The sequence below is a fragment of the Macadamia integrifolia genome, chromosome 3 (assembly GCF_013358625.1).
Source record: "Macadamia integrifolia cultivar HAES 741 chromosome 3, SCU_Mint_v3, whole genome shotgun sequence".
Lineage (NCBI taxonomy): Eukaryota > Viridiplantae > Streptophyta > Magnoliopsida > Proteales > Proteaceae > Macadamia > Macadamia integrifolia.
The window spans coordinates 29840835-29856565 of record NC_056559.1 but is presented as its reverse complement, the minus strand read 5'-3'; the positions used below and the strand labels follow the sequence as shown (position 1 = coordinate 29856565).

The 15731-nt window shown below is 36.4% G+C and overlaps 1 protein-coding gene across 1 annotated transcript; it reads left to right on the top strand.

Annotated features, from left to right (window-relative positions):
• Positions 1-5366: 5366 nt before the first annotated feature.
• LOC122074337 (ethylene-responsive transcription factor 15-like) lies at positions 5367-5818 on the top strand. Its single transcript, XM_042639163.1, has 2 exons — positions 5367-5499; positions 5574-5818. The coding sequence occupies exons 1-2, from the start codon at positions 5367-5369 to the stop codon at positions 5816-5818; spliced, it is 378 nt and encodes a 125-aa protein (XP_042495097.1).
• Positions 5819-15731: the final 9913 nt, after the last annotated feature.

The following is a 15731-nucleotide window of genomic DNA, read 5'->3' as shown; positions in this document are numbered from 1 at the left end:
GATCAAAACTCCTTCATGATAGGTGGCAGATTTCCAATTGAACGGTTGGAAACTCGTTCGCACATGAGATCTTATTCTTTGATCTGAAAGAATAAAATCATGCAAACAAAGCGAAGAAGCTGTTATAAGGAAAGTTAAATGCCTTTAGCAACTTGGCCAGTTGGCCTGTCTTATAAATTCTTGCTTTTCTTTGATGATTTTGACATCAGGTGATAAGATTCCAATCCAACGCCTATCTTACCTATGTGCCGCAATTAGTGGACCATGGTTTAAGGAAATGGAATCGGTTATGGATCAGTTAACGCTGCCTGGTATCATCCCGTGACACGTGGCAATTCTTACGACTTAAAATTGTTACTGTTACTTTATTTATTACGTCACCAACTATAAATGAATAAAAAAGTAACCGCAGTAATCACAAAAATCTAGAATCCTAGGTAGAATCTTTAAAAAGAGTAGTTAAGGAAATTTTGTAGAGTAAATGACTATTTTACCCACAACTATTGGGTGTTAGTTGGTGAGTAGTAGTGACTGAAACAATTGTCAGATACAGTTGGCCCTGCTGTAATAAAACGTAGTGGTCAGAGACAGAGATAGGGAGAAGAGTGTCGAAAGGACACTATTCGTACAATAACCACCACGCAGTGGCGTAAGGCCTTCGTGCCGCTTCTTGCTCTCTCTATTTGTGTCAAGCTGTATCTGATCATGTGCTGTTCTTATCATTCAGACATGTGATGTTCTAATCATTCAGGGGAGGGCACATGACTCTCTGCCTATCTTTGTCTGTCAATTTGTCTGCAGCTCATGTACGTCTCTTATGTTATCGTACGCTATGGAGAGCGATGGGCACGTGGGATGATGCACTTGTTTAGGTATGAGTATTATTATTTTTTTGGTACATAACTCCGCGTGTTACTACAGTAATATGACGAGTGGAACCATTTTTTTTTCCCCTACATATAAGTAACGGTTCCTCATATTACTAATTGAGAAAAAAAAAAAAAAAACGCTATCCAATCGTCTGATCTTTGCATCAATACGGAACTGATGAGATCATGCATCAAGACATTCGAGAGCAGATGCAAGATGATCATTTTGCTATCTTAGTGTCTGAGTGTGATAGTACAGAAAAAAAATTATCTTAAAATAAATCATGTATAATGCTTTTGGCCTTTTTGATGCTGATAAATTCTCACAATTAAAGATAGAATTCGAAATACCATTATATATAAAAATTAGATGATCCTTAAATAGCATCATAAAATAATCAACAAAGAATATACAATTAACATTATTATGAGTCTGGATTGAAATAAGATTGCTAAAAAATTGATATGAGCACATATGCACAGGTGTGGAGATGGTTATAACAAGTTCTAGGGAAAAAGAATAAACTATAGCACAAGTATCACACACACATAAAAGAAAAAAAAGAAAAAGTAGGCAGGTGGAATCTATTGTAGAGTGGGCAGCATAGACAAGTATTTCAGGCACATCTTTATTTTGAATTTGAATAATTTGAATAATTTGAATAAAAGTATATAAAAAATAAAAACTATTTTTGATGATTAAGACATATTAAAGATAAATTATGAAGGTGAAAGATAAGATAAGATTCTAGTTGCTTCTAAATTAATTAATTCCCACCGTTCCAAGTTGGTCCAGCCACTAGTGGGATTTGATATGAATGCAAGCGAAGCATTTTTCTATAAATTTATGTGGCTGCACAATGACTTTATGCCACATGGACCCATGTCGACCTTAGTTGGTAAACTAATATCTTTCATGTTTGGAGTCCATTTGGCCTGCAATTCCTCCCCACACATTCCATGGTTAGGTTTGATCTTAATTTTGTTCTTTTATATTCTTCTTGTTCATAATGATGGAAGACATGGAGCTAATGGGATTCTAGAAGCATTATCATTCATTACTTTTTTTTATTTCGTCGAAATTTGATCCATAAAACTAGTCATGAGAGTCATGGAAATATTTCAATTCCATATATACGTAAAATGAGCTTAATTTTACCCAGTAAACTAGAAGTATTGATCAAGGTAATATCACAAAAACTTAGACTACAGTTTACAATACATAACTGGGCAACTTTTAGAGATGTTATCGACTGGATGTCAATTTCCAATCATTGGTGCACTTCTCTGTCTTCTTCCTTCCTCCCTTTTCTTTCTTTTCCTTCTCACAAACCCTTATTCTTCTTCTCTTTTCTCCTTCTCTTCCTTCTGATTATGACAAGAAAGTAAAATAATATGGAGAAAGATCATGCAATAGAATATCAATGTTATATGCATGCAAAATTAAGGGTATAAAATCAATTGCAAACTAAAATCATTTATTAATTGAATTGAAACATTTAAGCGGAAAACTGAGAAATTATTTATTAATTGCTTTGATTTCGTTTTAACAAAGTAAAACCGTTAATTAAATGATTTGGTTCAATTTTGAATCAATTAAAACCAATTAGAACTGTTATGCTCATCAACTAAAAAAGCCAGTTATTCCTAAAAGTCTATATACATTCCCTTTTTCTTTATTCTTTTCTTCTCCTTTTCCAATTAATTTACCCTAGTTTTTATTTCTAAAGTCATAATTTGAGTCTAAAGGTTGTGGTTCAGGTCCAACAAAAGTAAGTTACAAGTCAAATCAGAGTCAAACCGATTAACTAATCCAAAATGAAGTAATGGAAACTAAAGGCAACTTAAAAGATCCCATTTTATGCTCCCATCGTATAAATATGTTCCACAAATTAAAAAATAAATTAACTTCAAATCCAGGTGATAAAAATCAAATGTGGTATGCATATAATGACCTGCCTATAAGCAGTCACATGTGACAGAGGACCAGTCAAGAGAAGAGATTGGACCAAAGTTGGTGAGACCTGTTCGTAAATGGACGAGATCTGTTTGGAGACAGACTCCACATCGACAGATCGAAATAATAACCAGACTCCCTCAAAAGACCAAACTCCAATTGTTAGCTGAGTCACGTTGGGAATAGACTCTCTGTTGCCATACTGATAAGTGTTAAGTTTGTCTTGAACTTTTGACCCGTTTTGATATATTTTGGTGGCGATATGAATGAGAAGTTTTCTGAGATCTGTGATGGAAGCAGAGGGATTGATTCAACCTAATCGACCCACGACTTTGAGTATATAATGTACTATCATCTTGTGGAGAAAATCATTGTAATTTGAGGGATTTTCAAACTAAGATTTTAGAGCGAGTTTTCTCGCTGTTATTTGGGTGTAATATCTCTTCTACATAGTGAAACATCTTCTTCATCCGAGGACGTAACAAACTATATCAGTGTATATATCTCGTTAAATCTTTGTACATGTGCATATCTGTCTTTGTTTATTATTGTATCAGTTGGTGTTTGCTCTAACAATAAGGAATGTGATCAACACCCTATCCAAGAAGGACTTCCCTGTTTGAGTAGGATTCTACCGTGTTCCTTCTTTAAATAAGGAGGTAACATCACTTCACTATTTAAGATGTTATTTCTCTTTTCGCACCCTCATCTTGTTATTATTACACAACTTAAGCATTGAAGAATCCCCTCAAATTAAATAGACTCAATGCCTTTCTTCTTTCGCTCTTGAACAAGTCATCAACGTGATCATATAGCATATTCCGGCCGCAACAAACTGCAGTCTAAGAAAGCAAGACGCCTTGATTAATGAGTATTTTTCTACAGAAAGAAAGATTAATGGGTCCTTTAAAAGCAGCAATGATTATAATCCTTCAGTCAATATCATCTATGATATGAGAGGTAGCTATCCTATTATTCTAGAATACGTACCATCTATCAAGTTTCCTCCTATTAGAAAACATTGAATTTGGACATTTGGTACTTCACATGCCATCTACTTAATATTAGCCAAAGTCATCATTTGTTGTAGGTTTGCAATTATAACTTTAATTCATCGATAATTTGTCTGTATAATATATATTAATAGACAATCGCATATCCTACAATAATGGTAAGAGGTCACTATCGATCTTGACAATGACTACTCTAAGCCTACAGGCCATGATTAATAGAAGCCAATTAGCAATTGTTGTTGTTAAATGAAAGAAAACAATCTAGACAAGGTAAGGGATTTAATATGATTTGACAAGATTGTCCACATTCACATGAAAGAATTAGAAATTTTCATTATACCTGAAAAAATAAATAAATAAATAAATTTTTACCCCACTCTCTACCTCAGAAAATGATCCTTTTGCTTATGACTAGGAAAAACACAAGACATTCAACCCCAAAGTTCTTTCTTGCATCGACCACCTACTACAAGAAAATCCAATTGCCTGTTCATGATAATGATCTCTTTTTATGGTCATTCATGGATACACCTTATATAGATATTAAGCAAATTTTTTTTTTATATACGTGTCTTACAATGCCCTTGAGCCATCCTCCATCTAATGCCTCTAAGGTTCTGAGTTGGACCTTACCAAAAAGAAAGAGTTGGACCTCCAAATGATATTTTGTGGGCTTTCCACTTTATTTGATACAAATCTATCATTAATAATTACTCCAAAACATTATTAACCATCTGCATTCATTTCTTAAATACAACTGATCACCATCTGATGGGTTTCTTTCAGATGTGGGTCCCTCCAAAAAAAAAAAAAAAAAGGCATCGGATCAATATTTGCAAAGTGAGCTTATGGGAGTGATAAGCAAAGTGTCTGTGTCATTCTAAGGCGTTATATTCTAAGAGAGTTAAAAAAATAAGCAAAAACGAACAAATAAAAATAAGAAGAAGAGAATATTGACCCGTTTGATAACGTTTCTAGAATGCATTTTTACCGTTTCTGTGTCAAGAAAATAAAAAAAATAGAACAAAATGCGCTTGATAAACCTGTTCCGTTTCTGCTTATTTCATAAACATAAATAAGAATTTATATTGATTTATGGCTCAAGAGACAGAAATGGTGGAACAAGTAGAACTTGTTTCATCTTTTCTGGAAATAGACTTGTGGACCTTTCTTTCCCCCAAACCCGACATTATTCCCTCGACACCGACGTCCGAGCGTTCGATGCCCATTGAGTATAGACATTTCTCGACGAACTTGAGGGGGTCGACCGGAGCTGAGTGGAGGAATCAACGTTGACGGCTTCAAGCTAGAGAAGCTTCTCACAGAAGAGGACACCAGAATTGACAGAAGACCCTAGATTGATGGGGAGAGGAGCGGAAAAGTAGAGCCTCAAGTGCAACTGATGACTTCGGCTTTGGCTTCATCAGTTGTGACTACAGCATCATCGACGGTACTAGTAAAGTCAACTTCAGTGACGGCTCTAGCTGCTGCTCCGTCGAAGGAGAAGCATTACAGAGGAGTATAACAATGGCCATTCTACCAAAAAAAAGACAATGGCTATGGGGGAAAATTGTGGCGGAGATCAGAGATCCGGTGAAGAATTACGTTAGAGTTTGGCTTGGTACATTTGAGACGGTTAAGGAATCTCCTGCGCCAGTTTGTAAGAACTAGGGCAGAATTTGTTTACATTTTTTTTTTTTTCAAAAACTTCTTTGATTTATGGATCATATAAAGGGAGAGATGATGATCCAGATTGGCCAAGCTCTCACAAGTATGAAGTCGTGAGGGGTTTGGCGGAGAAGCTCATCAATGAGAACCTCCATGAAGGTTTCGAGACTTTGAGGGAAGTCAACCGTGCTGCCCTGTCTAGGGTCTTCTCCAAGACTCGTCAGCTTGAAGCTACCATGTCAAGGCAGCAGGAGCACCGGTCTGTCGTCAATGGTGATGGTGATGTAGGATCCGGGCAACTTTGTCACTGAAGGAACAGGGTCTTAGGAGCTATTCGGTCTTTTTGAGAGGGTGCAAGGAACATGTTGCTCCCTGACGATGTTGATGGTGGTGGTGGTTTAGCTGAGAAGTGGGCGGCGAAGCTGTTTTGGTTGGCTCAGAAGATGGGGGATTGTGGATGTGTGGAGGAGGCGGAGTGGAGGTGGGGGGCGGCATCAAACTTGGCCAGGCTGGCTCCTATGATAGAGAAACGTTTCAAGAAATAAGAGGTTTATCACCCAAAATTCCATTTTTGTTCCCAGAAACGGAAATTTTTGTTTTTGCCATTTTTTGAAACAGAAACGGCAAAAACGTTATCAAACGGGCCCTTAGCATCAAAATTCTAAAACAGCAAACTGTGGAAGCTACCATAGTCCTAATCATTCAAAGGGGCAATTACCTAACTTTGTAAAGTATTAGGCTCCGTTTGTTATCGTTTCTGTTTCAGAAATGACGTTTCGTGTCAAAAACGAAAATTTTAGTTTCTGTGTCAAAATACCATTTTTAAACGAAAAAAGGGTGTTTCAAAATTTCAGATTTTTATCGGGAACGATAGTTCATTTTTTTATAAAATGGAACGAAACTGGGAAGATGGGAGTTCCATCCAATCTCATATTTTCAGTTTTTTTTTTTTTTTTCACTTTTTGTTTTAGAAAAACAAAAACAGTCATAAGTGCAACAAACCCTTTAGGCTCCGTTTGATATCGTTTCTGTTCCAGAAACTCCGTTTCGTGTCAGAAACGGAAATTTTAGTTTCTGTGTCAAAATGCCGTTTTTAAACGATTTAAGGCTGTTTGGTGAATCTGTTTCTAGAACAGTTTCAGAACCAAGAAACGACATTTCTGCCGTTTGGTAATGCTTGTTTCAGAAACCGTTTTTTTTTTCTTCTTTTCTTCTAAGTCAATAATTACAAAAATAGCATTAAAATACTATAAGCATATAAATTTTTTTGGGACAATAAAATATTACACACCAATGAAAAAAAACATGGTTTCCAAAGGATGAATAAAATACAGTATTAACAATGCCTTGTGCAAGTTAACTATTACATAATTCCCCAAATTTTCATTTTTTTTCCAAGTCTAAAGACTTGAATGCATGGAGGATGTCTTTTATCTTATTTGTTTGGTCCTCTAATCCTTTAAGTGTCCCTTCCAGATATCCTTTCACGTACTCGTTTGAAACGGAAAGTGGCCTGGATGATGTTGATGTTGAGCTTGAGCTTTCTGAACATAATGTATGTTGTATGGTAAAGATATGTGTTTCATCTTTCAACCATACAAACATACCACATCCACGGTTATCAGCCTATATCAAATAATAGATGTGATTAGGGTCGTTGAAATTTAACATTGAATTAAACAAAAACCATAAATTATCGATAGGTATAGGTCAATAGTAGAAATAAATTACCCCAGTTGAACTTGGGCAACATAGAAAATACTGTCCCTTGTTTGGACCTTTCATCGCAGTTCGTACTTTGCATTGACCTTTACCACATCTACATAGATGTAGTTGGTCCACCCACATGAAAAAATTACATGAATCTTCACACTTGAAAAATTATCTTCCAATATTTTTACCCGACTTGGTTGTATATTTACCACAACTCTTCCCACAAATTTCACAAGTTGCTATCATGAGTGGGGGCATAGAAGAAGTCATCTGTAACAGAAATTTATTTATCAAAAAAGTTAGTATAGCATCCAAATATATGACATTCATAATAATATATCAACTTGTACCACATATATAAATGTACCATAAAACAAGTACTATATGGGTTGAAACATCAATTTAGGTTTTCAGTTTTGGCAAAATAGTTATCGGTTTTAGTTTTCAACTAGTTCTGGCATCCTTTGCTGTCTAGCCATTGCATTTGTAATTCTTAGCCTAGTGGCATTCATCTCTTTTGCCCGATTTCGTTGACTTGATTGTATTGTAGAATGATCAACGAAATCTTCATGTGGCGGATTCAAGTCATCTTCTGCAACTTTTAAATCATCGCTCATCCCCACGAATTCTGCGTCAACAATATGCTCTTCTCGAATATAGTTGTGTAGCCCACAACATGCCAGTACGATTGATGCCTGAGTTTCCACTGGGAACTGATGCATTAGCCTTAAAATTTTAAATTTGTTCTTCAATACCCCAAATGTGCGTTCAATAACATTCCGAAGTGATGAATGTCTATAATTGAACAACTCTTTCATTGTTCTTGGGGATCTTCTACGCCCTTTATAGTCCGGTAGATGGTATCTCTCACCCCGAAATGGTGTCAAAAATCCAGATTGGCTAGCATATCCAGAGTCGACAACATAATACTTTCCTACAGACAAAAATTAATATATATTATTACGTATACACTCAAATGAAAAATCTAATATATTAGTATAAAGTTAATACCTGGAGGTGGATGAGGAAAATGCAATCGAGGATCACTTTTTGCCTGTTCAAGTACTCGACAATCGTTTGCACTACCTTCCCATCCCGCATACACATATGTGAATCGCATGTGAAATGAACATGCACACATCACATTTTGAGTTGTGATCCCCTTCCGATTCCTATATCGAATTTGATCCTCTCTTGGAACTACCGCATGGATGTGTGTACCATCTATGGCGCCAATACAATGCTGACATATATTGACAATTAAATGGCCAGTACATATAAGAATATAAACATTCATATATTTAATTACAGACATGTATCATATTAACATATTTACCTTGAAAAATGGTAGTATTTTGGGTTCTGTGCAATCTCTATCGGTATCATATTGACGTCTGGCGGTCTGATTTTCTCCTTAGCCAGGCGTTGCATTGCAATCAAGACAACATTGAATGTCCGACTAACTGTTTCTCCTGAGTGGTTGAAATGATTTTGGGTGTCCCTATTACTTGAACCCTTCCCAACAATTCATAGGAACATTCCAAGTTGTTCATCCACTCGGATGTTGGTCGTATCTTTCAACCACCCCCTATGTCTAACATAGTCACATAGATTAAGGAAGACATGACGTTCCATCCTAAACTCTTCATAACATCTATTTCCATGCCCATTCAATACCTCATGCATCATGACAGCACCTGGAAATACACTATCCCGACATGGTTCTCTAATATATACAGCCTCACTCAGTAATTCCATTCCCATGTGAATGATCATATCTTCTTCATCACTAGAAGTTTCACATAATGCATTTGACATAACTGCTATAAATAAACAATTTCTATACAATTGGAAACAAATATCTGTTAAACATAACAAGCTGACACATCGTCTCAACCCAAAGGACATGTTCAACATTACACACATCAATAATAGGAAAAAAACACAAAAGAAATAAAAGCCAAGTCATGCAATGTATCTCCAAAAGTAAAATTACACATCACCCAAAAGTAGAGTCCCGAATCCAAAATTATCAAAAGTAGCATTCAAACACAACATCAACTACTCCAACGCATCTAAAAGCCAAGTCCTCTTCGCAGGCTCTGCACAGACAAACAACTCCCTCCAACTAGGATCAATACACATACGACTGGTGGCCTTCAAATATATCTCCTTTGATATATCCGGTATGGAGGATATCACCGCCTCACATGCATTCACACTGAAATCTCGAGGACAAGATGCACCTACTCCACCGCGAACAGGAGATGTAACAGAAGTACTGGATGCTTTATCAATTTTAATAGATAAATACTTCCCATACAAATCCTTCACGTGGTTATCTCTCTTATTGGCGCTCTTTTTTCTTCGTCCCATAGGTGTCCTATCAAGACTTCGTTTTGTGGTGGTCTGAGTTGGAGTATGAGTATCCTCATGAAAGGGGTCAGACATGCTTATATGCACCGGGGTACTGGGGGAGTGAGAGACTTGCTCAATATCAACTGTATTAATAGCTTCGATACCATCCAAATCTTGAACACTATCAACCCCTAAGTTACCTCTAGCATATGCATCCCCAAATACCATGCTCAACTCTGGCCAATTGTTTAGTCCATACTTCTTGTACTTCAACCAACCTGGATTTGCCTGCATAAGCAGTAATTGTATCACTTAGATGTACTACTCATTGTAATCTAATTTTTAAATAATTGAACTAGCTACTGAAATCTATTGTACCTATATTGCCCTATCCCATACACCCTCATCATCAACTGTGACTGCTTTTGTCATTGAGTTCCACCCAAATCCAATTGTGTCAAACAGTCTCTTGAATTGTTGATACTCGTGTATCAACTTGTTCATTTTATTGCGTAACTGTTCTCTCCCAACTGGACGATTTAAAGCCTGTTGAAATTGCTTTGTAATGTTCTCCCATCCAGTTTTGTTAAATGAATTACCGGATTTGTGACCATTTATTACAGCTTCTTTCATTGCTTCAATGAAAACAGTGGTCTCAAATTTTGACCACTTAATGGCAGGGATGCTACTTCCAGACATAATAGCTATACATTATAAGTTAGTGTAAAAGTTAGCATACTGGGATACTCATAAAGACCTTTGAGGCTACCAAAATTTATGGTAAAACATAACAACCAAACACAAAATGAAATCTAGACTGAGTGTATCCAATGCATAATAGTCATGACCAAACAGAAAAATAAAGCAGAAAGATAATACTTTCAACCCAAAGGATTTCCATTAGTCAGTAAAAGAATATGTGTATCAGTTTGCAATGAAGTGAAAATTCTAGTTATGGAACAACTCAATATCATGAATTCAATAAGCCCAACATAACCCACTGACCCAAAACTAATATCAAATGGAAATGACCTGTGAAATGAAAGTGGCAGAAAGCAAAGGAACATTAGTCCATACGACAGATCACCAATATTACCTAGGTGGCATGAAAATCCAGTCTAGTATGAAGTATACAATTGCTAAGCAATAAATGATGACTGAACTGTAACCTTAAACAAGTTATTTGCCAAGGGACAGGATAATGATTAAAGAGATTTGCCAGATACTTTGCTGTAATAGCCGACAACTTTGCCAACATACTAGAAACTAAACCAAGGATTCATGGAGTTAAAACTTCATGCATAGACTAGACTTATAGGTAGCATTTCCAGATTAGGTGATTTACAGACTTTCAGGGTGGGTCAGAAGAGAATACTAAACAAAGCAGAACTTGGTCTGGGCAAAGACATCAAGAACCTCTTTTTGAGTACAATTTGTCAATTATCAATAAAATTCATTCATCTATTGCTTATATCATGGACCTCTTATAAACTCCAAGACCTTGAAGGTGTCGACTTTTCACAACATAGAAACCATCAGGCAATGGATGGGTCAACGAAGATACCAATGGTCTGTTTGGCATATAAACCAGACTTATAGGTTTTCAAAACCTTCAAGTGACCCCTCCCCCAACCCCCCCCCCCAAAAAAAAAAAAAGATCTGTCGGTTCATGATCAATTTTACTATAGGACTGTTTTCTGACAAGATTTGAAGGATGGGTTCAACTATCGCTACAACCTCAGCTTCAGAGTTAATAAAGGAGCCCAGAGCCTATCTTAAGTCATAAGAATGTTTGGACCTTGGCCATTGGCTTGAAACCTAATTATCCCTTATGTTTACATCTGTTAAGTCATTCAGGGATGCTCAGAAAAGTTCCATTTCAGTAATCTTTCAAGGTGAAACCCTTCCCCTAAGTACCACTCTAGTGCCTTTGTTTCTTTTTTCTTCCTAATTTTTCCTTTTAACTCAATATTCACCAGACAAACCAACTTCCCAAAATTGGGATAGGACTGCTACAAGGAAGTACTAAAGTTTAATATAAAATATAGTTATGATTACACAATTGCACATCACCCAAAGGGTCTTGATTCATCCCTTAGGCATATCCAGTTAGTATCTCTAAAACTTGACTGCCTATAAGTGAGAAAAATGCCTGATTGTAGGATTGAATCCAATCCTCCTTTCCAAGATCCTGTGGAAGCATGACTTCCACTAGATAATGACCCTTCATCTTCAATCTCATGAAAAAAAATCAATTCAGGAACCAATTCCAAACTACTCAATAACCAGATGTGATTTTAAGTTAACAACAAAAGACATCACATAACAGTATAAAATCGATATATTGATTTCTATCAGGTCATTCCAACATTGTTTCCTCTGAGTCATGCTTTTGTCTAAAGGAAATACCATGTTATCACTGCTAGATAAATGGAGGTTACTCTGTTTTAAAATAGACTCCGTACATCAGGTTCTAATTTCAGCATACGAACAAAGTAGAAAGGAGTACCAATGTCCCTTTGTTTGAACAAGTCAAAATAATATCCTAGTAAAACAATAACTAGAAACAAGCCAAAATGGAGGAGAATTCTATAACATAGATAAACATTCTCAGAAAAAAGAAACTGTTTACAATGCACTCTTTTTCTTCCAGTCATTCATATCACCCAGCCACCTCTCTCCTTTTCCCTTGGGGATGGAGAGAGGAGGATGATTCAAGTTTTTACTCTGTTACAACAACCAAGCCACTGAAACAGTTCGGTAACTCCAGATAAGGCTAGGATGATGAGTCTTAATAGAAGAGGATGAAAGAGGAATGTGATTGACGTGAGGAAAAGAAAAGAAGTCTGTTGATGGCCAACAAGTCTATACCACAAAAAAGGAAAACCATTGGAAGATGTAGAAAACAAAAGAGGATATGTTATTAAAAATGCCAAATTACATCTGAACAAAGACAAAAGTCTCATAGCAACATTGAAAAGATAACTCCCAAAGCCAACAAAGCAACTTCACGGCTGTCCCTAGCTCTTTCTTAAGAGCTAAAAACAATGTTTCACTAAGAATCCTTTCCTGTTACTGCTTCGGAGAAAATTTCTTGATATTGAACCGTTCAAACTATTGTATAATCAATGGAATTCAAAACATTTAGAGATTAACAAGGGGTTATCAATGGCGATGTAACTAGAGAAAATAAAATTAAAGAACTAGATTCACATGAAACCATAATGGAGAAATCGATTGAGAGAGAGAGAGAGAGAACGCACCTGCAAAAATAGGGTCAGAAGAGATTCTTGGTATGCTTACCCAGGAGACGATACTCCTTTAAACCCTGGAACCAGAATGGAGAAATCAATTGACAGAGAGAGAATGCCCCTGATAAAACCTAGGTCTTACTGTAGCCGAACCTCCACGCCTGGGGGTATTGAACCTTAGATGAACATTCGCCGGTAACGATCGCTGGATGCGACCGAAATCAAACGTGATCGACGACGGAGAAGTTCAAGGAGGCAGCCGTAGGGTTCCAATTCCAAGAAGAGAAGAAGAAGGAGAACGGACAAGAAGAAATCGCCGTCCTCTAGTAGCAGGCGTTACGTTGATTTTTCGGAAATGAAAGTTCAGAGAGAAGAAGGGAGAAGAAGAGGAGTTAACCTCCAGCCGTTCACAAGATCCCTATCGGAGTTCAGAGAGAAGAAGAGAGAAGATGAGCAGTTACCTCCAGCCGTTCAGAATATCGATATCGGAGTTCAGAGAGAAGAAGAGAGAAGAAGAGGAGTTCCAGCCGCTCGAGCAATCGGGAACGATCGTTTCGAAATAGGGATTTTAAAATGAAACTAAAGTCACGGAACACCTTTTTGGAGTTCCGATTTTGGCGTCCTTTTTCGTTTCAAAAAAACCGAAACACAGCATAATCCCACCAAACGGTTTTTTGCGTTTTTTGATTCCAATAGAACAAAAAAACGCTAGAAACGTTTTTTTAGAACGATACCAAACGGGCCCTTATTCCGTTTTTTCGTTCCTATAGAACAAAAAAACTCAAAAAACTTTTGTTTAGAACAATACCAAATGGAGCCTTAGTGTTCGGATTATTATCAATAAAAATATTTGGTTTTTCATAAACGAATGTGATTTTTCCTTATCCAAATATTGTTCAAAATTTTCATAAATCATGCAAGCTGCAAATAGTGCTTAGTCAATTGGCAAACCTAACTTATTGTCAACCGAAAACTCGAAGATGATTTTGCAATGAGCTAATTAGAGGGCTTTCGATTCTTATCATTCTAGTTAGACTTAGGTTGTGGTATAAGTATGATTGTTAGAGTTGTTTTGATTTATTTTTCTTTACGAGATCTTGTTGTAACTAAAATTGGTGAAAAAAAATAAATTCGTAACCTCAATTTTACCTTTTTAATATAATACACTTATTCTTTCAAAGAAGATAGTCATTTTTTAATATATTAGGAAAATAATTGATCAAGTGTAATCTAGGATCGAGTTTTCCTTAAGGTACGGTGAAAGGGGAATCCCATTATCGTGGGCCTTTAGAGGCACACAAGACGGTGTTTTAGGGAACTAAATCTTACTAGGGATTTGTGAACCCCAGGATGGAGTGATAAACATTCACACCCCCGGGTGGAGGATAATTTTTTTCTATAATCTATATGGGAAGTAGTTCTCTGATCAGGAGTATGGCCTATGCCAACGCTCTCTATTTCTCTCTCTCTCTCTCTCTTCTCCTTCCTCAAGCAAGAGGCAAAGATGTCTTTTAATGGGAAGAGGAGAGAGGTAGACTCATGGCAACACTAGCGTAGGCCATGCACCTAAAAACAAAGTTTTTTTTCCTAATCTATATAACATAAGGGGGAGGGTTTCTCACAAGGATAGTGCAAAGAAGGAATCTATATGCTACACCAATGAGGGTATAGAGAATACAGGTGTTACATGGTGAGGCTTCAATTAAATAGAAAGGTTTGATTCAGTTCATAGTATCAAAAGTAGAAACCAAAACAAAATGATTCCGTATAATGAAACTAAAAGCTAACCATTTATTAAACAATTATACGGTTTCATAGAAAATGCCACATCCAAAGATGTACGCTCATTAAAAAAAATCAGAAGCGATAGTGGTCTCATTTTTTAAACCAAAACCGAATCATTTATTGAACAGTTTCATGGTTTTGGTGTAAATACATGGCTCTGTTCGATATTAGTAAATGGTTTCAGTTTAGTTTTGACACCCTTAATGGAGAACGGTATCATCCATATGGGGTTTACATGAGACCCACATGATAAGAACATGAGAGAATATTAGTGTGAACTCCACTATTTATATGTGAGATATATATCCGAATCTGCACAAAGGTGGCATATGCTCCCTTTTCTTGTAATAGTATTTTGAAAGTATTGTTTCAAACCTTAAAAAATAATATCTAGTGTGAAATTATGGTCCCTTAAGCATACATTGTGCATTTTAAACCCGACCCCCACCCCCACCCCACCCACCCCACCCCACCCCACCCCACCCCACCTAAAAAAGAAGAAGCATACATTGTGTACCAAACTAATACAAATTTAAAAATAGAGGCAAGCCAAATTTTGAAAACAAAAAGTTTATCTAGTTCGCTGGTTTGGATTGAAGAGAAAACTCAATTTGATAAAATAAAAAGGGAGGAGATTAGGTATGCCGCCGGTTAGTCTTTTCTTAGTAAAAAAAAGAAAAAAAATCTCAAAAGAGAGATGAAATTCAAAGAGAAATGTTGGAGATGATATGGTAAAGTTAAAAAATCATTCAATCTTTCTATTTCCGGCATATGCAGTCCTATAATTAGGGTCTATTCATGGTTGGTTCACATCATTGAAGTGTTTTGTTGATGGAATGAAATTTTATATTAGGGTCTATTCATAGTTTTTTCATATTTTATTATTCCATCTTATCTCTCCTTCATTTTTTTCAATCATTCTTCTCGATGGACACTTTCCCCACTCGACTCCTTGCAACCTCGTTCATCATAGCGGTAGACTATCAAGAAGGTGTTGAATAATTTTCTGTCGTCATTGTTTCAATTTTATCAAAATGTAAATAATGGTTCCAAGTATTTTAGTTTTCGATAGTTCATCATAACGGTAGATCATCAAGAGAGTAGTGATTGATGTGCG